Source organism: Eutrigla gurnardus (assembly GCF_963514095.1).
Source record: "Eutrigla gurnardus genome assembly, chromosome: 3".
Lineage (NCBI taxonomy): Eukaryota > Metazoa > Chordata > Actinopteri > Perciformes > Triglidae > Eutrigla > Eutrigla gurnardus.
The window spans coordinates 26,176,861-26,199,260 of record NC_139917.1 but is presented as its reverse complement, the minus strand read 5'-3'; the positions used below and the strand labels follow the sequence as shown (position 1 = coordinate 26,199,260).

At 43.2% G+C, this 22,400-nt stretch overlaps 1 protein-coding gene across 6 annotated transcripts in view; it reads right to left on the bottom strand.

Annotated features, from left to right (window-relative positions):
* The window catches only part of dclk2a (doublecortin-like kinase 2a), a 33,664-nt gene extending 12,740 nt beyond the window's left edge, over positions 1–20,924 (bottom strand). For 3 of the 6 annotated variants that reach the window (XM_084005734.1, XM_084005735.1, XM_084005736.1), the window contains exons 1-3: positions 20,164–20,924; positions 14,812–15,149; positions 1,610–1,739 (exon numbers count right to left, since the gene is read on the bottom strand). In XM_084005734.1, the coding sequence (XP_083861860.1) occupies positions 1,610–1,739; positions 14,812–15,149; positions 20,164–20,569 (874 nt within the window). In that variant the 5' untranslated portion in view covers positions 20,570–20,924. The remainder of the gene's footprint in view (positions 1–1,609; positions 1,740–14,811; positions 15,150–20,163) is intronic. The other 3 variants (XM_084005733.1, XM_084005731.1, XM_084005732.1) reach the window with 3 other exon arrangements.
* Between the last annotated feature and the right edge of the window lie 1,476 nt (positions 20,925–22,400).

Genomic DNA, 22,400 nt, shown 5'->3' with positions numbered 1-22,400 from the left:
GTCCACAAAAATGTAATTTTGAATAATTCCCCCTAGAACTATAAGGAAAAATGGGATATTTCGCCATAAAAAGAAATGGATTTAATATGCGTACAATTGCTCTCTAAAATCAAGTATACTAGTATTTTGTTGAATATCAAATGATTTGTAAATGACCTGACAATAGCACATCTTGTCTGATAAAGAGCCCCCCGACACCGAATCACCTGCAGTATTTACAGCAGCTGGCAAAAATAAATGACAGTCATTGTTGATTTGTTAAAAATAAAAACTCAAGCGATGTCTCTTACTGCCGGAGCAAAGCAATTTCACAGCTTGTGTTTTCCTCTGGAATAAAGCAATTAGGGAGAATTGATCACTGAACACCATGAATACACGAGGACGGTGTTTTTTTATAAGATGTTGTGTTAAACTTGTCATGTTTGTATTAATGAGGGTGGCGGCGGTGAGAGGTATTATGGGATGACAGACACATTATAAAAAAAACACCCACAGTGCATTCTAATACCTCCCCAATGCTATTTATCACCAGATACATATTTCACTGACTGATTACAAAGCGGCTGATAGAAACCCATTAAACCAAACCTTTCTGTACAACAAGAAACATTCTAGAGGAGAAAAGAAGATTTATGATCTGTTTTTTTTCCTGATTACACCATTACAACATACATTGTTGTGCCTTTTTGCATGATCTCTCACACATTATTCTTTCCATGTCTCAACAGGAGAGTGTGTCATGTGTCATGGTCCCATTTTGCAAAAGGAACAGCAGCTTTTGTACCTTCAGCAGAGAGTAACACTTTTTTTTTGTTCTCTCAAAGACCTATTTCTTAAAAGTGGAGCACGGGAGTGTAAGTGGGACAAAAGCTCCAAACTATTTCCGAATACGACCGAATACAACATCACTCATCCTCAGTTAACAGCTGAAGTTGTAATGTGTAAGATATGGCCTGAATTTTTGTTTAAAAACATAAAAAAAAATGGAACTGACATCATATATGACCAGAATGTAAAGAGGTTGTTGATGTCACAGACGTGTATATATATTGTTTTGCAGACTCTTTTAAATGAGCATGCTAAACAGTCGGTCCTGTCTTGTAATACCACTTGTTCCTTGAGGGGCGATAGTGAGTCACTGTAGGGTCCAGCCTGCCCTTGTGAGAGGACGAAGGAGACCAATACTGTCAATACTTTGGACCCTTACTATAATAAACTATCCTCCCACAGTGTTGGCTTAAGTCCTCCAGAGCTCTGACAGTGAATGGATCTGCTGGTTTAAAGGAGCTCACATCCTGCCTTGTGTGTTTTTCTACAAGATAAAAGGGTCGATCCTCATCAGGGGACGTGCATAATAAACCGTTTGTACAACGCAAATGAACACAAAGGCATTCACAGAAGCACAAGAATGAAATTCCACTCAGACAGGAGGGCAGCCTGGTTTCCTCACGCCCAAGAATGTGTGTGTATCCTGCTGTCAACTTCCTAAAGGAAAAGCATGTTGCATGCACGAGTGACGGGAGAATGGTGAGAGGACACACACACACACACACACACACACACACACACACACACAGAATGGTGTTTAGTTAGTCTTAGTCAGGCCTACCAGTCATAAAGGCTGTGGAAGCCTTACCACTGTGATCCAACACAAAGTCGTCCTGGGCATAGCGGTGCTTCTCCGGGCCGCACGCTATGAACACCTCATCGTCCCCGAAGAAGTCCTGCAGGCAGATAATCTGGAAGAAGAAGAAGGGGTGAGGAGAAGATGGAGGATGTTCAGGAGGAGATCATGCTCATTAACTTGGTTAGATATTCAGATGTGGCGGTCACTCTTAGTAGCTTAGTAGCTAGAGGTCATGAGAGTTTACATGCAGGGTCAGAGCTTTCAGAGGGTCTCTTAATGTGATCGCCATTTTCTCTGCAGCTCAGAGCATTTTTCATTTTATGCACAGCACCACACACACACACACACACACACACACACACACACACACACACACACACACACACACACACACACACACACACACACACACACACACACACACACACACACACACACACACACACACACACACACACACACACACACAACACACACAATCCCTCTGTTGCTGTAGGTGGACAAGTAGGAAGACAAAGGAGCAAGAGATCCATTCATTATCCCACTCACACACACAAATGCAGCACAAACTGCCAGGATTATGTACTGTATGCATGGAAACGCACACAAAGACACACAAAGACACACACACACACAGATACACACACTTGAAACAAGAGTAAGGAGGAGGAGCACAAGATGGCATAAGATTGTGGGCAGATGGATCCTCTAGGGGTGATTGGGGGCGGAAACAGTGGGGGAAACTCTGTGTGTGTGTGTTGTGTGTGTGTGTGTGTGTGTGTGTGTGTGTGTGTGCATAAGATGGGTATCAGAAGAACTGGTGGTCCGGAAAAGCTAAATGACGCCTACTAAAGAGCACAAACAATCCCCACAGTAAAATGAGTAACGGTGAAGTATTTAAAACCTACAAATACATATGATTACAAGAGGCCCGAGTATGTTAATAATAAACGAGACACTTCACATGACACTGCTGCATGTCCTACATTCACACGGTGTCTATTAAAAATGAAACAGGACGCAGTATCCATGACACGCTCATGAATAATCAAAGGCAGTATTTCATGGCCTCCATGTCGAGGAAAGCTTGTCATCAGTAAAAGTGCAGAGATATTTCTAATGGTGTAATAATTAATGAAATATACGTGCATCTCTTTTGTTTTGGACACATTAATGCTGATGTTGGTGAGTTCCTACTACAGCACCATGATGACGGTCGGCTCCGCTGGGCAAGGACACCATGACAGACTCACCAGCTAATTTGATTATATGTCGCCCCACACGTTGGCTCCGGCACTCATTTGTATATAAAACAAATAATGCAGAAGGGAGATGACCTTTGTCATTGACCCCGACTCCCCGCACCACTTCCTCTGATGTAGACATCGATGGGAACACTCCCCTGTATTTTTCCATCCACTCAGCGGAGGCGTTGTTGTAGAGCGGTGGTCATTTGTTAGAGGACAACATGAGACAGCAACACAGGTGACTGCTGAAGTGAGCAGTTTCCTCAGAGTCAGACCTCAAAGGGACGGACATGCACTTAATTACTTTCTGGCAGAGATTTAGATTAGATATAGATTTGCTAAACATAGCGGGCCAGCCAGCAGTCTGTTAGCTTAGCTTAGCACAAAGACTGGAAATGAGACGGTTACTAAATCTGCCTACATGCACCTCTAAAGCTCACTTATTTTTTAGTTTCCTGGATCCAGACAAAACATTAAGTGTAAAAAAAGTCAATTTGCTGTTTTATGTACCAGTTATTTATAAGTCAGGCACCGCAACTTTAGCGAGTCCCTGGTTGCCTAATATTTATTCTTAAAATGTTAATTATACAGCGACAATAAATTAAATAGAAACTGTTGCTCATACTTAAAATATAAAATAAAGCATAAACTATACAGTCATTTTTTAACACTAATATATAAAACAAAGTGATGAATTTTGTATTTTATATTTCTTCCATGTGATTTATATTCAATGTTTCTATGTGGGATCAAACAAAATGTGGTATTGATTTCCTCATTCAACCACTAGAAAAAAGAAAATAAATGAGCGTATCTCATAGGGGTGAGTATTGGCAAGAACCTCACGATACGATACGTATCACGATACTTTGGTCACGATATCATGATATTTCAATATAAATAAAGAGGAAAACACAAGTACCTGTAAATGTACATCAGATGATATTGATCAGAGGACAAATGAAAAAATGAAAAAGGATAAAGTACTGCATTCACAACGCGTCTAAACATGACATTGTTTTTTAAATCGATCTTTGGAGTTGAAAAACCGATATTGTATTGGGCAGCAAAGTATCACGATATATTGCCGTATCGATATTTTTACCCACCCCTAGTATCTCCCAAAATGTCAAGTCATGTAACTCTGATGATTGTCAGATGATTCCAAACAAGGCTCTGCATTTTCACCTAATAAATAATGACACACACGTTGACTAAACTAAGTTGTACACCTGCATGCTCCAGCAGGCCAGGCTCTCTTCGTTGCCCGAGGACAGGCTTGTCCCAGCACCACCTGAGGCATCAGGTTATTGGGGAGAAAAGGAACTGGAATATGATTTTGTCGAGAAGGCCCTCGGCTGTATTCTCATTTACTTTCTCCTCTACACACACCTCTCTCTCTGCAAGGCTAGCACTGCTGCGGCCTGTGATAAAGTACTTTTCAGCTAGCCGGAGATGTCCAGAGAAATTCAGGGAAATGGAGACAAATGGTGCCCATATAGATGTTTAAAACAGGCAGGAAGTAAAGGAGGCCCAGAGGTTGAGGAATTATGTTGAATGACAATGTCTATGAAATTAAATGCACTTTAAATAAACTGCACCATTTGAATTCCCTAATTGAAATAGTTGTATATATCTAAAGGTAGAATAAAGAATAAATTGTTTGATAAATCATTATTACGTCCCTGTTGGAAAAGGTTCTGCAAAGTCAAAGTATAAAAGTTTTCCTGAAAAATGCCAAACTCCCTGCAGCAGATTATTTGGAGCAAAGAAGTAAAGGAGTGCATTTATGTCAGACTGCATTGTCCTTGTTTCTCTTTGTGCTTGTCAACCACTGCCAGGACAAACTGTCCAGCCCCGTCCTGCTCGGGCTCGTCTCGACCAATCAGTGAAGCGAACCGTTTGTGGGGGTTCTGTATTGGCTGGGAGAAGTTTCTTGAGGGGCTAAACTGAAATTTGCCCTACGAGATGCGACAACCCCCCTCCCCTCTCATATGTCTGACCTTCTCCTGCCCTCACCATCAGTCTGTGCCACCCTCGTCTCCCGCTGTACTTTCTGCCCTGCTTCGCTCGGCAACAGAGGAAACACAAGCCGAGGGCTTCAAGTGTGTGTGCATACGAAAGTAACAGAAGGGGATCCGTCTATTGAACGTGAAAATAACCCCAATATGTGATTCAACAAATATAAGAGGGTTGCTCTTTAGTAAGGGCTTTGTTCCAGAAGCAAATGTCACAGCGGGAGTTAAGGATTTAGCTCAGTGGAAAAAGGCGGTAAATGGCTGAATCTCCAGGACAATGATCACGCTAATCATTTGGTACCATCAACCCTATTTACTTCCAAACCCCTGAGTGCTTCTCATCACCCTGAAAACAAAGTCTGCTACTCTTAATGTCACAAAACAAAAGAGCCGTTCATGGTCAACTAGATGTGCGTTCTTCATTCATTCACAGGCTTTAACTCTCACTCTCACACTGCTACTTACTTGAGAACATGCAGACGGCTAGATGCCTATTAAAGTGGGCGACGCTTAAGCTAAAGCCAACCCGGTTCTTAACGCCGTTTGAACTCTTCCTCCCGAGAAGGTTTATCTCCGTTGGATTAAGGCAATAAATCTCAGACACGTGTAACAGCCAAGACAAGGCGGCAGCACAAAAAAAAAATGAGCAATGAGAAATCTAAGCCCATCATTAACTCCCAACTCTGGATTCACTACATTAGCTTCATTATCTATTAAATACTTGCTTTTTTTTTGCTTTCAATCTCTAAAATAGCAACCACATTAGAGGAACCAACAGACCATTACTGATAAACTAGAAAGGTTCAGTGCAACCACTGCTTTATTGTGCATTGAACACAACCTACGATTGGCTAACCCCCCCTGCTGAGAGACTATTAATGAAAGGTTTTTGTTTGACACATGCGTCATTAAGACTACGACGTCTTGAAGTCAAGTCATACAATATGGCCAAAAACAAAATTAAACTCTCCAAGCTGCCCGCTTAGCAGCGTCTGAGAGGGTGTTAGTGTGTACTGGCAGTTCTTGTGTCTGCTAGTCGTTAGCCAAACACACCGTGCAATATAAGGGTGGGGGGGGCAGAGTTGTGGATGGAGGGTCGGAGATGCACTCAGCTGTTATCACTTGTGGCCCCTTAAGAGTAGTGGGTGAGGTGTGGGCAGGTAATCGATGGCAGTAAAAGCAAGCAATAAAACGGTGTGAGAAAGCAGAATATAATGCAGTCTGCTGCAGCGCAATGCAAGATTAGCTGGAGACAGACAGAGAGGCGTACTCTCACTCACTCACAGACGAACGGTCGCATGATCCTCCCGGTGGAGACGCATGGTTCTGATACTGAAAGGCAAATGTACTTCAGAACAAAATCCTTGAAATTGTCAGTTCCCTACATTTGTCAACCGATGTGAGGGAAACCCCAAGGCAGCGTATGAACTCTGTCTCACACCAGCCACATTTCACAGCTGTCTGGCTCTCACTCTCCTCCAAGTCATATTCATACGCAGACAGAGAGACAGTACTGTACATAACCACCGGCTGCTTTCATGTGCATGAGCATATACGCAAATGGAGCTGTTGGAGAGTGTAAAACCCTAACACACACACACACAACTTTCTAGCTGAAATGAGCCTCAGTAGATTACCCAGCTCATTTAGAAAGTGAGACTTGCAGAATTGCTCGGGTGCTCAGGGAGCCACAAGAGATGCATAAAATGTTGTTGTTGTTTTTGTTGCCAGTTCACATAACATTCTTCAATTAAAAAGCCAACATTACTGCAAAGTGGCTACGAGGCAATAACGCTCAAAAATGTCTGGCAGAAGTCTCTAAAGACCCACGTTAATATCTCTCGGAATGATAACTAGCATTCCATGTTTCCACTCTTCACATGAATGAATAATAAACAAAGAAGGAAAACTGTCCAATAAATAAACACCAAAACTTTTGTTAGGCCAGGACATCTCAAACAACTAAAAAAAGACACCGTTTGATGTGCAAACGGAAACCCCACCGTCGGCATCAGAGACCTGCTACAGTTGTCAGGATCACTCAGACATGCAGCTCCTGATCCGCCCTGTGCAAAAATATCCATCACAGCAACCTGACAGAAGTTGCTGAGGCGACCTGGGCTCAAACCCAAGCGGACAAACAATAGTGTGTGTGGGCTGGTGTGTGAGTATCATGATGTCAACTCTCCTGTAGGGAGAGTGAAAGGCCTGCTGCAAAGAATGGATGCGAGCCAGGCTTGGACAAACAAAACAACTAGTTGAGATCACACAGCACACAATGCCCCGACCCCTCCCCCTCTTTGTCGTCTGCCGGCTTTTGTTTTCCTGCCGTTCGTCATTGCACGGTATCATGCCAGCACTTGTGAAACGTGGGTCAGACACTTTTGCTTTATAAATACGATGAAGTGTGTTTGTAAGGGGGGAAAGAACTGGTTGTGTGTGTGTGTGTGTGTGTGTGTGTGTGTGTGTGTGTGTGCACCATCTGCTAGGACTTTCTAGATTTTAAGGATAGTGACAATGTTGCGCCAACATTTCATCTTTTTGACTTACAGAGCTTAAGTCTCTGATTGTTGAGCTTAAAAAAGTAATAAAGTACACAGTACGTGTAATGTACCCCATGTTCTGAGACACTGGGTAATAGAAAAACTACAGAACAAAAGGGGAAAAAACATTGCATAGTGGAATTTTGATAGATGAAAAATGTTCTCAATACCTGATTTCATAGCATATCTATCTCTCCACATGGCTCTCAACATGCCGTCGGCTGAGCCGGTGGCTGGCAGCTAACGGTGCAGCACTCACATGCAGTGCTGGCAGTGAGAATCCAGAAGGTAAAAGCTTGAATCGGCATTTCAACATCATCTCACTGAACACATCTGAGAATATTCCGGGCTGATTGGCGTCATTGCGCTGGTGTCAGCTGGTGCCGTATGCTAATTCAGCACAGAACAATACGTGGACTGGGAATGCAGATTTCATGGCTGTTGACCTAAATGGCGGCGTTTAATCCAGACTTGGCCCTGAAAACAGCTCATGCCTGACAATCAGATGAAAACGGTGTCTGGCCGTGACCCCGAGCTCGTCGCACGGGGAGACGGTTCTGACTAATCTGTCTGTAACTGCCAGCATGTTTCACCATCCTGCCTAGGAATATAGTATCAGGGACCAGAAGACGGCATCGTTAGAAGCGTGTCATCTGAAAGGATGCCACAGTTCATCAGTGTCAAGCTAACCAACATCCTCCTCCCCTCTCATGCTAATGTGTGTGCCCCCAAAACCCAGAAACCCATGCAGCATGAGCCATTGTGTTTATGACGTGTTGGTAATCAAAGCTGTATTCTTACTGCTGTATTCACAAATAAAAATGGTATCTCATCACTACTTTGAGTACTTCTTATGTTCCAACAACGCCTCCTCAGTCCAATGCATCCAACTCGTATCGTGTCTTTTCAAAATAAAGTTCCGTCTTCACAGGTTCATGGAGTTTCACATCACGGAGAGCAGAACACATTGGACCAAAGTCTTGTGTTTATTTGACTCGTCCTCCCCTCCCTGCGTCAAAAACACACACTTGGATGCAATAAGAGCTTCGGTGTCAGATGCCAAGGCGGAATGACCGTGCTGCAGTATTTAACGCCTTGGAAGTGAGAACGGGTCGTCCAAGCAAAGAGTTACTCTTAAGTTACTCATTCCAATGAAACATAAGCTTCATTCTTACAGTTCATCATATTAAATAAACAACCTTTCGCATCAGGTTGCTAAATAGTTTCTTTCGACACCGACAAAAAACAAGGAACCTGACGAACATGCCAAGCCAAAATGAGGAGATATTATAGAGAATGTTTTCACCGCTGCCTTCAGGACATCAATCTATTTGGAAAAGCAACAGGATTTACATCCTTTATCCCCTCTTGTTATCCATCTACTAAGTTATTAATGATCTTTAGTTGGGTGCTTTTCTATGGCTTCATTGATTTGTTTTCATATGTTGTTGTGCTTCTGCATATGCTGGTGTATCTCTTTGAAGGCCTTTATAAAGTTGAACCCACTTGAATAATTAATCGTGGATATGAAGCTGGTTTTATTTATTTATAAGTGTTTTGGTGTCTTCTTTTAGGGCAATTCAGTCTATGTGAGTTGGGCGTCCTACGCAGAGTCTATTTTTCCACCTGAAGATTTTGAGCTATTTTCAATTCAATCACATGAGATTGACACAAACACAGACAAGTGTTTTCTAGGTGCAAAAACACATTTAAGTGCATTTTGTTGGTGAGTAAAAAGTTATGGATTCTTTGTCTCTGCTATCACGGTGCATGCTCACAGACAGGGGAACGTCAATATGGATAATGGATGTTCTGGTCTGTATTTTTTTCCATTCCCTATCCATATACGTTACTGTCATCTAATCAGGGAGTGGAGTTTCTCTCGTTTCATGCCCTGATGAACTGCTGCAAGTGACCGTCAAGTTCTGTAATGCACACTGTGAGCATGAACAAGCTCTAATGCACTTACATCTATTCAAAGAAAAACACTGACAATGTTGCTACTTATTATGTAGATTTTTAAAGATATATTACTGTCTTCAATGCATCATGGAGGATACACTCCGCCCACTTAACTAATGGAAAGCCGTGCACAAACAAAGACATTGCATTTGAGCATCCTGTCCAATTATCAGAGCAGACTTCCATTTCCTCTTTCATTCCTCAGCTTGCTGAAGTGAAAAGGCCTTTATAGATTTCGGAGAGACGAGCATTTCTGCCCTCACAGCCTCGCAGCATAACTGGCCCAGGTCTGTCTGCAGCCGCTGGTTAATGGGCAGACTGGCTGTCAACCTGATAACATCACCGAGTGAAAAGGCTCGTGAAAGGCAAACGTATCTCAGCATTTTTAGATAGAAAATCAATGTTCAACTTGTAAACTTATGTATACACGTGTGTTTTCTGGAAAAAAAAAAAGAATTACTTGATGAATGCTCACGTGATGCCAATTAAAATTTACAGTAATTGATGATAAAATTGAGTGTGACAAGCTCTTATTCAACCACAGGATGAACGCTGGCTAAAAGCAACTTTGCAGACTTTGTCTTCCAAATATAACAGAAACACTTTTTTCAAATTGCAGGACTTGTAGGATCAAGGTGGTAGAGTTATTGTGAGGTTTCTACTACTAAATGTACATCAGAATACTTGGATGGACACCTCACCTCGCTGATTTTTATAAATTAGTCATAAAAACACTTTAATTTGGAGATTTATTAAAAATAACAATTTATTGTGGAATAATACATCCCTGAATTAATACTTATTTTTCCATTTATCATGAGTTGTGTCATTTTTGCATTGAAGATGTCACCTTCCCTGAATGTCAGACTAAAGTATTGATTATTCCCTCACACCACCCAACTATGTATTTATTCCTCTTATTTCCGCTTATTGCTCTGTACCACATCGACCTCTAATGTTTTAAATAGCAGCGCCACACGCTGACTGACACTTATAACATGTCTGGGTCAGAGGGGGTTTGAGGCGTTTGAGGCTACATTTTGGGTAAAAGGCGGTCAGAAACCCTGGACAGGATCCAGTTGGTGTAAAAAAACAAACGCCACTAAATGGAACCCCAGTTATCTGTTCATAGACTGTCTCTTGATGGAGCAGACTCTGGATCTGATCATGAAATGGGCCACGCATGCTTATAATGTGAACATAGCCTGAGTGTGTGGACATTTCCTGAACTGAAGGGTTTTGTATGCGACGATGGCAAACAGAAGCGGCTGTCAGCTGCTCTGCACAGTGGGAGAAATAGTGGGGTTGTGAGGAAGCACCCCCTTCTTCTGCCCTTCCCACCTTCTGTCTTTTGTCAACAATTTCTCAGTCAAAGAGCCGATGGGGGTGTCGATGTGACGACGTGTGGACAGGTCAGATGCAGCTTATTGGTTGTGGTCAGTACTTGGATAATCGAGTGTACAGAGGGATCGTCAGAACTGCTCGTTGAGGCTTTGTAAGGTCATATCGGGGGGAGGTTGTGTCCGACCATTACTGTAACAAGCTGTAATTGGCCAGCTGTGGAGGTTGGAAATGAGCCTCCAAACTTCCTCCTTTTGTGTTATCAGATGGACCTTCCATTACTACAGTATAATAAAAAAATAAAATAAAAAAAAAGACAACCTAGCAAGTTCTGGACCGCTAACTCTTCTCCAAATGAATGAATGCCTCGATTAGACAATACAAAATAGGAAAATCCTATTTTCCAGCCGCCCTTCAGCTTTGAGATGTAAAACAGGGGTTTCTCTGAAAAGCAGCAGCTGATTCTGCTGGCCCCGATCACCACGATCAACAATTAACATTCAGTCTGAGGAGCATCTTTGAATCAAGGGAGGAGAGTGGACAGAGATGTATTGTGCCCAAACACACAAACACACACACACACACCTGACAGCTGCACTTTAACCCTGCCTTCCAGCTTATAGGTCTAATTATCCGGTGGTGGCCGGGGGCCCGGCGGGGGGCCTCTGAGTGTGTGCGTGCATCAGCGGGAGGGGGGCTGGGACCTGTGATTTGATTTTTGGAGGAGCAGATGGCTGCTGCTGGAAGGCGTTTGGAGAGTGTGTGTGTGTGTGTGTGTGTGTGTGTGTGTGTGTGTGTGTGTGTGTGTGTGTGTGTGTGTGTGTGTTCGTGTGTGTGTGTGTGTGTGTGTGTGTGTGTGTGTCTGTGTGTGTGTGTGTGTGTGTGTGTGTGTGTGTGTGTGTGTGTGTGTCTGTGTGTGTGTGTGTGTGTGTGTGTGTGTGTGTGTGTGTCTGTGTGTGTGTGTGTGTGTGTGTGTGTGTGTGTGTGTGTAAGTGACTGAGTGAAGAGCTTTACTTTTTAAAGAGAAAAGTAAAGCTTTTTTTTATGCTCATTTAATAAAATGTCTATTTGATAATATACACCTTAAACAAAGCACTAATACCCTACACAGTATTTCAAGCATCATTTCATGATTTGTGAACATTGATGAATACATAAAACATTGAAAATGCTGTTGGATGTAATAATTTATCTTGCAGTGGGAATTTAGGGGCTTCAGCCCATTTTAAAGAACGCACTCAACATTGAATTATTTGATCATGGAGGATATTGTCAGGTGTCCAGCTCTGGTCTCGGGATCACGTTACAGGCTTAATGGACTAAACCGTTCGAATTAGACTCTTAATTCAATTCTGAGACCGTCCTGTTGAAGCCAATAGAGTAAGACGGGTCTGAAATAGTCCAAGTGAATCGGATATTATGGCAAGAACACTCACTCTGTCCTGTGGCTGGAATTTAAGGGCGAGTGTGAATTTAGTGAAAGTTAAAAAGAATTCAATACAATAATTCTGAATATTTCCAACATGATATCTGCTGGCAGAAAACAATAAATGTCCATACAACGGTGGAGAACTTTACAGTGATGGATGGACTGATTGATTTTCCAGCAGGTGAAATGAGTCGTGGACCAAAAGGAAGCTAAACAAGTAAACTATGGTGATGTGCTTATCAATAGAAAACGTCTGAGGAAGCTCAATCGATGTAATGTGTCACCTGAACTGTATTAAAGAGCCACATGCCCTAAATCACTACTCAAAATGACTGATTTGTGATTTTAAATACAAAGACTGACTGATTTCAGTGTACCACACACGTTGGTGTTATGTTGGCGGATGAACTGGCTCGCATCCATCTTCCATCCAATAATAGAACGTCAACAGGCCTACGTTCATGCGTGGTTTGAGATTTTGAGAAAAGTAAAAACTACACTGAAAGACACTCCATCATGACGGATCTGGAGCTCATCTTTTTGGGGGGTTTATTTTCATTTGACAAGTTCATTCCCAGAGACTTTACAGCCTTTTAACAAGCCTGTATCTGCCTGGCAGGGAAAGTATCTCTCTAGAAAAGGAGGTTAAAAGGAAGGGTGCTCCCTCTCAGTCCGTCGGCTCCTCTCACTTCAAACGATGAGTCAAGACGTCGACTCGACAGGGGCAACATCTGGATAGTCAGACACGGTGGGCTTCGCAAACGTATCACAAGCAGCGGAAGTCACAGTCATTAAATGCACCCCATAAAGTCCATCGCGACATTCATTACGGCGACGCAGAGCGTGAAATGCTTGGAGAGAACAGCTGCTGTGCACAGCTGATCTGGTTGGAATTTACTAAGAGCTGGAAATAGAGACACATGAAGGGTTTATGTGACAGATATGGGCCTGAATTAATGACGGGGGAGAATCCAACCGGATTCTTACGAGATGTATGAATGTGCACAGCTGTGGACGGCGATATTTTAGTCCCGTTATTGGCCATCTTAGATGTGTGAAGTCATGCCTCCCACACCCAACTCTTGTATAATTGGTTACTTTACTGTAAACAAAGATGAAAAGTAGTATCTCCTCCTCAATAATTCAACTAATTACAAGCCTTAGAAGATAACCGTCTTTGCTATTGGCTTCTTGACCGTCACACCACAGGAAACTGAGCTATGATCATGTAAATAAAGATGAGGTACTGCATACTACATCATAATCCCAAGTCAGTAGAAACGGTGTTCCTGTACAGTGCTGACTAGACAGGAAGGATGCTGCGCTGGCCCTGTCACAGGTGACTGTGCTGAGTCATTTGTCGGGACTGTCAGCCTAGAAAGCTTCCTGTCGGCTCACAGGAAGCAAACATCAGCTGGTGTGGGTGTCAGACGGGAGATGTTTGAACATTTGATGACAGGAGATTGTCGTTTATCACATCCGGTGGTTAAAGCTACGTAACTAAACCTGTAAAGACTGTTTAAAGTAACCCTAAAACCCCAATTAGTGATTATTAATAATAAAATCAGGGTATTTGTTTTATCGATAATCAACATTTCTAAAAATCGAAGCAAAAATAAAGTATCCACTCTCTTTTTGGCCTGCTATGTTTTCTGGATTTTATGAATGAACATAATATTATTTGTGCAATAACAGCTAATGTTCAGGAGCAACTAATCACTAATTCACTAGTCTAGACAACATGATTCAGACCACTTCCATGTTGCGTGTTCTTGGCAGACATCCTTAAACACCTTAAATCTGTCATCGGTCTGTTTACGATCTTTGCTTAACTTCTGAAACGGCTGAAAACCACATCAATTTACTTTATTACCAACCCAACAGTGTAAGGTGTCAGGTACCCGACCTTCCCGTTCCAGCTCAAACTTTACAAAAATGTCTTCATGGACTTCATTTATGTAGACTTACTTTCGTGTGATGATTTTTTAAATGCATCATCCCTAACCCCATATCTTTAAGTATTGTTTATTTTGACCCTGTTCTTTTGTTTTGTTACTTACTTTAAACCACTTTAAAGTTAAATAATTCTATGGAGATTATTCCAGACCTCTCCCAGCTGAGACGACGTCATATAAATCTTTTTGATTAGGGGCACCATGTGTTCAATCTCACAACACCAGGGACCTGCATTGAGAATTATTACTATATAGATGGTCCCAGATGGATAGGATTATAGCTAAAACAGTCTCACATGGCTAAATGGGGGGGAGGGGGGGTGTAAGTTAGGGAGGAAACTATACTGATGGATATGGCTAAAAGCCTGAGTGTATTCATTAGTGTCTTGTTGAAATAATCATGGCGTGTAATTATGTATGGATGATTAAATGGGGTGTAATTACCTAGACTGCTGACACAGCTGAAGCCTTGCAGTGCTTTTTGGAGATAAAACATTTGGCTAAAAAGTTCAGCCAAGCAGTTCCATCTGGTTTTCATAAGCACGTCACCTCATCTCTCTGAAAACAACACGGTTCACTCCCTCCTCCTGCTGCTCCGGCACCAGTTGGCTCGGCGGTTACCGGAGCGTCAACCATCGCCCCGTCCTTGAAAGTACAACGACAAAAGCGTGCATCACAACAGGGCTCACCTGCTTGCCCTCCAGAGTGTACAGTCTCCTCACGGCGCCGGAGTCCAGCTTGATGGCCTCCGTGATGTCGGTGAGCACCTGGTCGAAGGAGTGCGCCGTCTTCTTGTTGAGCAGGATGCGCACCGCCTTGCGGGGTTTGACGCCGCTGCGGATCACCGTGACCAGCTTGGGCTTGATGAAGTCCTTGGACTCGCGCTGCAGCTCGCCCTTCAGCAGGTTGAGGGAGGAGAGGGAGCGCGACGTGCCCGTCTTGCAGCCCACCGCCCAGTTGGGGTTGACGTTCTTGGTGTAGTCCACGCGTCTGAAGGGCTCATTGGAAGCACACACGTAACTCTCACCTGGGGAAAGAAATCAGATTTGACCATCAAAACCAGAAACATCCACCTGACATATATGTCATGTAGCATAGCCGACTCATCGGCACAGAGAAAGAGTTAACATTCCTCCGTTGAAACAAAAAGGCACATTGAGAGGCCAGGCCGGTGTGACGCCGCCCTCGCTCCCTCCCTTTCAGCTGTTGAGCTGCTGCACTGGCCTTCCTCCAAAGCAAAGCATTTCGTTTTATCTGCCAGCATTCCATTCCAACGGTTAACACGCAGACGTTTCCCCCTTAAGAACAAAGTCATGTGACGAGGACGATGAACGGATACCGCAGCAAGAATGTGTGGAGTCGGCTTTGAAGGTCGAGCATCGGCCCTAATAGCAGCATTCAATTGCGACAGCCGTGTTTCAAGCCAACGGGGCGGTCGCTATGCATATTTATAACACGATGTGAAGAATTCAAATATGTGGAATCTCAGAATTCATCTTGTGCTTAGCAGACACTCCACATACTTCTACTTAATATACTGTAAATTATGTTCTAGCAAATATCCTAGATATGAATGCATGAAGGTTTGATATAAAATATGTGAGTAAGTTAAAGCAATAAAAACAATAATACATTATCATGTCCGGAAAGAAGAAAGAAAAAGCAAAAGCTTATTTAACCCTACCCCTTATAGACAACTGGGTAATTATAAATAACCAAGTACATATTTCCAACAATAGAACATTTACAGTAAATAAACAAATATATGTCTCTCAGTGAAGATATTTGCAGGGTGAGTGGGAAAAGAAGACAACAATGGCATGCACAAATAGACTGTATCTCTGGGTGACGGGAGAACTGTATGACACCGAGGCTGGCCGGGGAATAAAAAGCATTCTAGATATACCATAAATGTATTTGTTTACAACTTCTGGGTAAGGTTTCAGTAAATTTTGGCACTTCAATTTCACTGACAGTATCAAATACAATCTATGAATCTGATGTGTGTCAAGAAAAAGGGAAAGAAGGCCATATGAGACAGCGTGTCCCATGATACCTGGTTTATTAAGCCTGCAATTAACCAAAGGCTAATTAAAAGGCTAGGACACAGCTGGGGGATGTGAGCTACCGCCAAAAAACTAAAGCATCACATAACTGGGGCTGTTATTCATCCGAGGGACGGTGACAGAATACTGAAACGCCCTCAGATGGTGACTGGTGACAAGTCTATTCCCCCGAGGTGCAGAGATCTCAGGTGCAACATCCCCGGGTAATGTGATGGGAGGCCCAACCAGCCGCCACTGCTGCTCTCGCGTGGACGACAGATGAGCCTGAACAGAGCTGTCTAACCGGTGCAGCAGCTGGAGTGGTTTCACATCTGTGACTAATCCCGAAGCCCAAGCACTAGCATGGGAATCATTAAACAATGTTTATATTAAAGCAACATAAAACTTCTCATCACCAAAGCAGTGAGGTGACCCCGTGATCCGATGATATTCCCAGAGTTCGCGACCTTTTACTCCGCTGACATAATATTCACCACTGTAGTAAAGGAAAATTGGACCAGTGTGTCTCTGAGCAGACATGAACCAGATCTTATAGACGGTCATTGGACATGTTTGATGGTCTTAATCACTTAGCAAAGATTATACAAAAATAAAATGACAAATGTGTGAATGGCACTAACAATCTATCCATCAAGCATGTATTCATGATGCAGCTCAGTGTTAGCCTGCAGCCACACCCCTGGCAGAGTGGCTCCTAAACCTGTGAGTTTAATCATTACAGATAATCTAAATTAAAAGGGTTTAAAACTCATCCAAACAAAGAGTTTAATGGTCAGCCAACCCTGGAGGCATTATTACAATGATATTTATGGGAGTAAAGACTGAAGCAACATCGTATCTGGCTGTTAGCGGCAGCACTGAGCTGCTCCATTAAAAACGCCTTGTTATTTTTTTGTAATAAATACATATTGTATGGTAATTTGTTGTATTAAGCTCTCATTTTTTTCCGTCAGCGCAATGCATGATGGTATATAATGACCGGTTAGTGACCATCAGTCGTATCGGGATGCTTTGGGGTCCACTATACGAGGTATAATAATTCTCACTTACAACTATAGTGGACTTTATAGTGAGAAGTGAGTGATTTGGGACACAGATGGGGATATGGATCCCAAAAGGGCTGTATCATTTTTTAAAGAGACAGAGCTTTTATGTACAAAGATCAATTCACGAGTTTATGAGGAGTATTACGTCTTCTGTGGCTGTGGAGGAAGCTTTTTAAAGTCTGAGAGAATAGCCTTGATTATGTCATGGTTGGATACTCATCCTCTTTGAACCTTCATGTCACCAGATGGTGCTCATACACCCTTTGGCCTGCCACCTCCACTAGAATCTCTATGTCAGCATGCGATGTACCCCACACTGTAAACTACAAAGCTCTTTCTGAATCCAGTTCAGGATCTGCTACCTCTCTGTTTGGTTTTCCACCAGCACAGCAGATATCGGCCTATTTATTTACTGTTTACTTCTGCTTTCGGTTGTTTTGAAGCTGTGGTATGTTGCTGCTGATGCAACCAGTGCTCATTAAAAGCATATGGACCTATTCTACGTCGTCAGCAGTCCAGTTTAAATGTTCCAGTGGGGAGTCGTACAAACACAAACAGCCACAATGAGCTGTACGGGCCTCAGACGACAGGTTGTTCCCGTGGTTTGTGTCGAGCACACACCTCCGACACTTCATCCAGGTAAACAGCTTTACCTTGCCGTGCTGAGCGCTGGAAAACACACTCGCACCTTGCCAGCGCGGCTCGACTGCTGGAGGCCACTTGCGGCTTGGCGCGGCTACTTCCCCTGCTACGTGAAAACCCCCAACAGTTGACTGCTTGGCTAAGTAATCCCATCCAGCCATGAGGGACACACATGTGAACGGTGCTTGTTGGGTTTCCACACAAAAGAGCCCCAGCAGGCTCCAACCAGCAGACGCAGACTGCTGAGCTGTGCAGAAACGTTCCCTCTGTCTGTCCATTAGATGGCCGAGTAAACAAGAACAAGACACTGGTGCTCGGACCACCTGCAGTGGAGTGTACTCCTCATGTCATCAGCTGAGATTTTCAGATATGTGTCTTGGAAACTCCAACAATACAGTTGGATTAAAAAGAAACCTAATTCTACAAGTCCGTCATTGGGACTTTCCAGAAACAAAATCCCGGTTACTCAGAAAAATCAACAGCAGTATTTTGCAATGAAGGTCAGAAATGGAAAAAAACTGAGGTCCATGAATTATCCAAAGCATCTGGAGGCATTGTTTCTGAAGGAAAACACATTGTTGCTGATAGTTTTAGGTAATTTCTCAGTCTTTTTATCACCAAATTCCATCCATCCTTCTTTAGGAGAAGCAGCAAGTCTCATGTTCGTGTCATATGAAGCTTCCCAAAAAGTGATTTTCCCACTTTTCCATGACATCAGCTGCAGGCATCTAAAAACTTAAATTCAAAACAATAATCTGCATTCCCTGACAATACTCAAAGGTACAAGTGACTCGACCCTTAAAAACAATGAAAGTGCTGACAAAATGAGTTGCTAAAGAATCTGTATGCCCCTGATCCTCACACAGCAACACTCTCCTCCTGCACATGCAGGTGATGAAGATCAGTGGCAGAACCCTTTGTATTACATCCAATGCACCAAAAACAACTTTTGCTGAAATTGCTGCAGAATTCAGATCAGGCGCTGGCCTAAATCTTCCCCGGTCACTCAGGGGATGGGGCAGAGGAAACGAGTGGAGCACAAAGTTTTAGGAGCATGTGAGATGAAAATAGACCAGTATACCAGAATAATGACTGCAGTGAGAGGTCGGTGGATCCTCCTGAGTGTGTGTGTGTGTGCGTGTGTGTGCATGTGTGTGTGTGTGTGTGTGTGTGTGTGTGTGTGTGCAGAGCCATGACCTCTCCTGTTAAATAGGATTGCAGACAGGTCATGGTGCAGACAGACACACACCAGGGCTGAACATGGAGATTAACCTATTACTGAGAGGTCAGTGTCCCTGCAGGGTGACGATGAACGCGTCAGAAAGTGAAAGAGACTGCAGTGACTGCCTTTGACAGGATGTTTTAAAACTTAAAAATAATATTGTTAACTTTTATGCTAAGGCAGTAAGCTAAATTTGTTTATGAACTGTCCTCCAGCTTCTTGCCAAAATGACAAAATTGATATCTGTGTGTGTTGGGGACATTCACTATTACATTTTAAATTCCACTTTAATTCATCCCGTAAATAATGCCTTTATCGTATTTTTCCAACTTTTTAAAAATCACATTTCCAGTATTAAACACTATTTCACGGCTACACTTCAAGCACTGCACAGATACAGGATGGGGGGGGGGAGGGAGAAACTCCCATCTTTCAAGCCCCGAGGGTGAGATCAATTTAAGAGAGCAGTCAATGGAACCTGGCAACAGCATTCACATTCATCACGCATTCACTCCCAGCTAGGATCGCACTTAAGAGGCCGATACACGAGGAACATTCAAGCCTGCACACACTCATCTTCCAAACACACACACACACACTAAAGAAGGGGAGCTAGTGAAAGAGTCCAGCTGGGATCAATGGACACCGATGTGCATTAGCAGCAGCCTGCAGAACTAAAGCAGCACAGAGGAAGGGGAGGGGAGGGGGTCTGCGTTTCTGCATGCAAGGCAGTGGGTCAAACATGTCAGAGCAGTTATGTCAGTGATGCTCTGCAGCCATCATACCGTAATGTCCTATAGAGATAATTTGATGGATTGAAGCACAAGGAGAGATGAAGGATGAAGCAATATATACAGCATCAGCATCCCTTTACAGTGTGAATATGAGTAACCTTTTAAACTTCTGCCATAAGGCCTGAGGTTACATCAGTGTGTATCTGCACAGCCCATTAAGCCAAAACCTAGCTTTTATAAAAATCAATCACATGTCTGAATCAATGCACTTTTTCAATCACTGAAATCATTATTTTTGGTCACGTGAGTTGCTGGTTGTTAAATCCCTTACCCTCTACCAAGTCATCCAGGCTGGTGATCCTCCTGCCTCCGTCCAGCGCGTACAGCGTCCGGACTCCTTGAGGAAGGTTGACATTGTCCGACAGGGACCTTGTGAGCTCCATGAGCAGAGCGTCCAGAGACCGGAACCGGTCCCCGGACACCGCGTACACCAGCCCTTTGAAGTACCGGTCTCCATTGCGGTAGAAGCGCACCTTCCTGGCTTTCTTCTCGGACGTGAGCGACTGCAGGGTGCGCGTGCGGTAGAAGCTACAGTGCGCGCTGTGCGCCGGGCTCGGGACCAGACCGTTGCCTCGTAAGCCCGACTGGGACCCGGAGCCCGAGTTGGTCCTCGGGGTCCGGTGCGGCTTCTCGCGCTCCTCGAAGTGTTCGAACTCGATGCTTCTGCTCAGCGACATGTCGCCCGGTTTAAAAACAGCAACGCAACTTTTCTCTCAGAGTGCATCAATGTCGATGCGTCCCGGCAGCGGGAGGGAAGGGAGGACACACACGCGCGCGCGTTCCCAGCCTCCACTTCCAGTCCGCGCGCACAGCACCACAAGTCCAAACGCCGAGACGTCACTCACGCGAATGAATCCGATTGATTGATTGATTGGTTGACAGCAGGAGGGCGCTAGCTCTAAGCTACACGTTGCCCGTGAGCAGCAGCTGTGCCTGACAGACGTTGCTGCCGGTTGGCAACTTGGCATTTACAAAAGTTGGGACCGAAGACCGCAGGCCGCCTCCTCCTCCACCTCGCATCCTTCCTCTGACTGGTCGCTCGCCCGAGCTGTCAAACCAGTGGATGATGGGAGAGAGGAGGAGGGAGCCCCGCCCGCCCCCGGGTCCTAAAGCCCCTCCCATTCAGCTAATATATTCACGACGTAAACAATGAAGTTTGCACGCGCCGTCCCTGACCTGAATGTGTTCAAACTGTAACAATAACATAAAAGGTTTTTCTTGGATATGATACATACCCCTACAGTCATTAGTCAATGTGAAATAATGACTATTAATATTACGTTTAACGTCATTCATATGGCAGACTTTAGTCCAAAGTTGTTTTTTTATTTGTATTTATTTATATGATATCATCAATATGATTTGAAGCAAATAGGTGCAGAACGATATGGCGAGCTTAACACAATTAAAATTAAAATTAAATGAACAAGTTGGCCTTTACAGCATCTTTCACACAGTGGTGCTGTTGTTCTGTACACACTGCACCTTTAAGATGTGTCAGATACACCATCAAATTTAAGCATTTTTTTGTAATTTATAGATTACATGTATCCGGGCAAAATTGAGCTATTATTTATGACTAAACTGTTACACATTATTTAGTCGGTTTCATGTTTTCATTACTAAAGAAAAGTGTTTGAAGAGCCAGCTGATAAGAGAGATGAATTACACTCAAAGATAGAAGACATAGAATAATACACTGTATACGTACGAGTTTGATTTGTTTGTGTCTTAGGCGGCAGAGTTCAGCAAATAGTGAGGCTGGATTATAAAGGTCAATACCTGGTTCCTCTCACCACCTGGTGGGTTCCTGCTGGAAGCTGCAGCAAAGGTCTATCTGTCATATTTTACAAGCACTCATTAGGGACAGGAACATTTTCTAAAGGCCAATCAGTAACTTTGTGACTATAAAATCCACAAGTCACATAGAAGAGCTCTCTCATAAGTGACCAAACCAGCACTTTCTAAACCTGAATTTAAAATACAAGACACTTTTACCCTGTTTTTACAAACATGACCAACGTAAATAAACCTTTAACAACACCCTTAAATGAACAACTGTAACGTTTTAGTTTTAGTACATTTTTTTAATATTAATTTTTAACCCAATTTGCTTCCATCAAATGTCTGATAGTCTTTCTGGTGTGCACACAAACTAAACAACGATAAAAAATACAAAACAATATAAAATCACACAGTATCAATAAACCAAAAACAAGCCTAGCATAAATATCAGTAAATCAGAGGTAATAAACATGAATAGGTATCAGTCAATGTAGGAGAGATACCAGGTGGGATTCTTGTATTTTGGTGGTTCGTCATTACAGATTGTGTATTTGAGGAAGGAAACTAGTTTTTGAGTAAAGAGAAATTTCATCTGTCCATTGTCCAAGTTTCTTTTTAATGCTTTCATTTTTTTTTATTCACTCATTTCATTCAAATCTATATAAATACCACCAAAGAGTTTGTGGAAACATCCTGGGGATTCTTCAGTGAAACCCAGCTGTG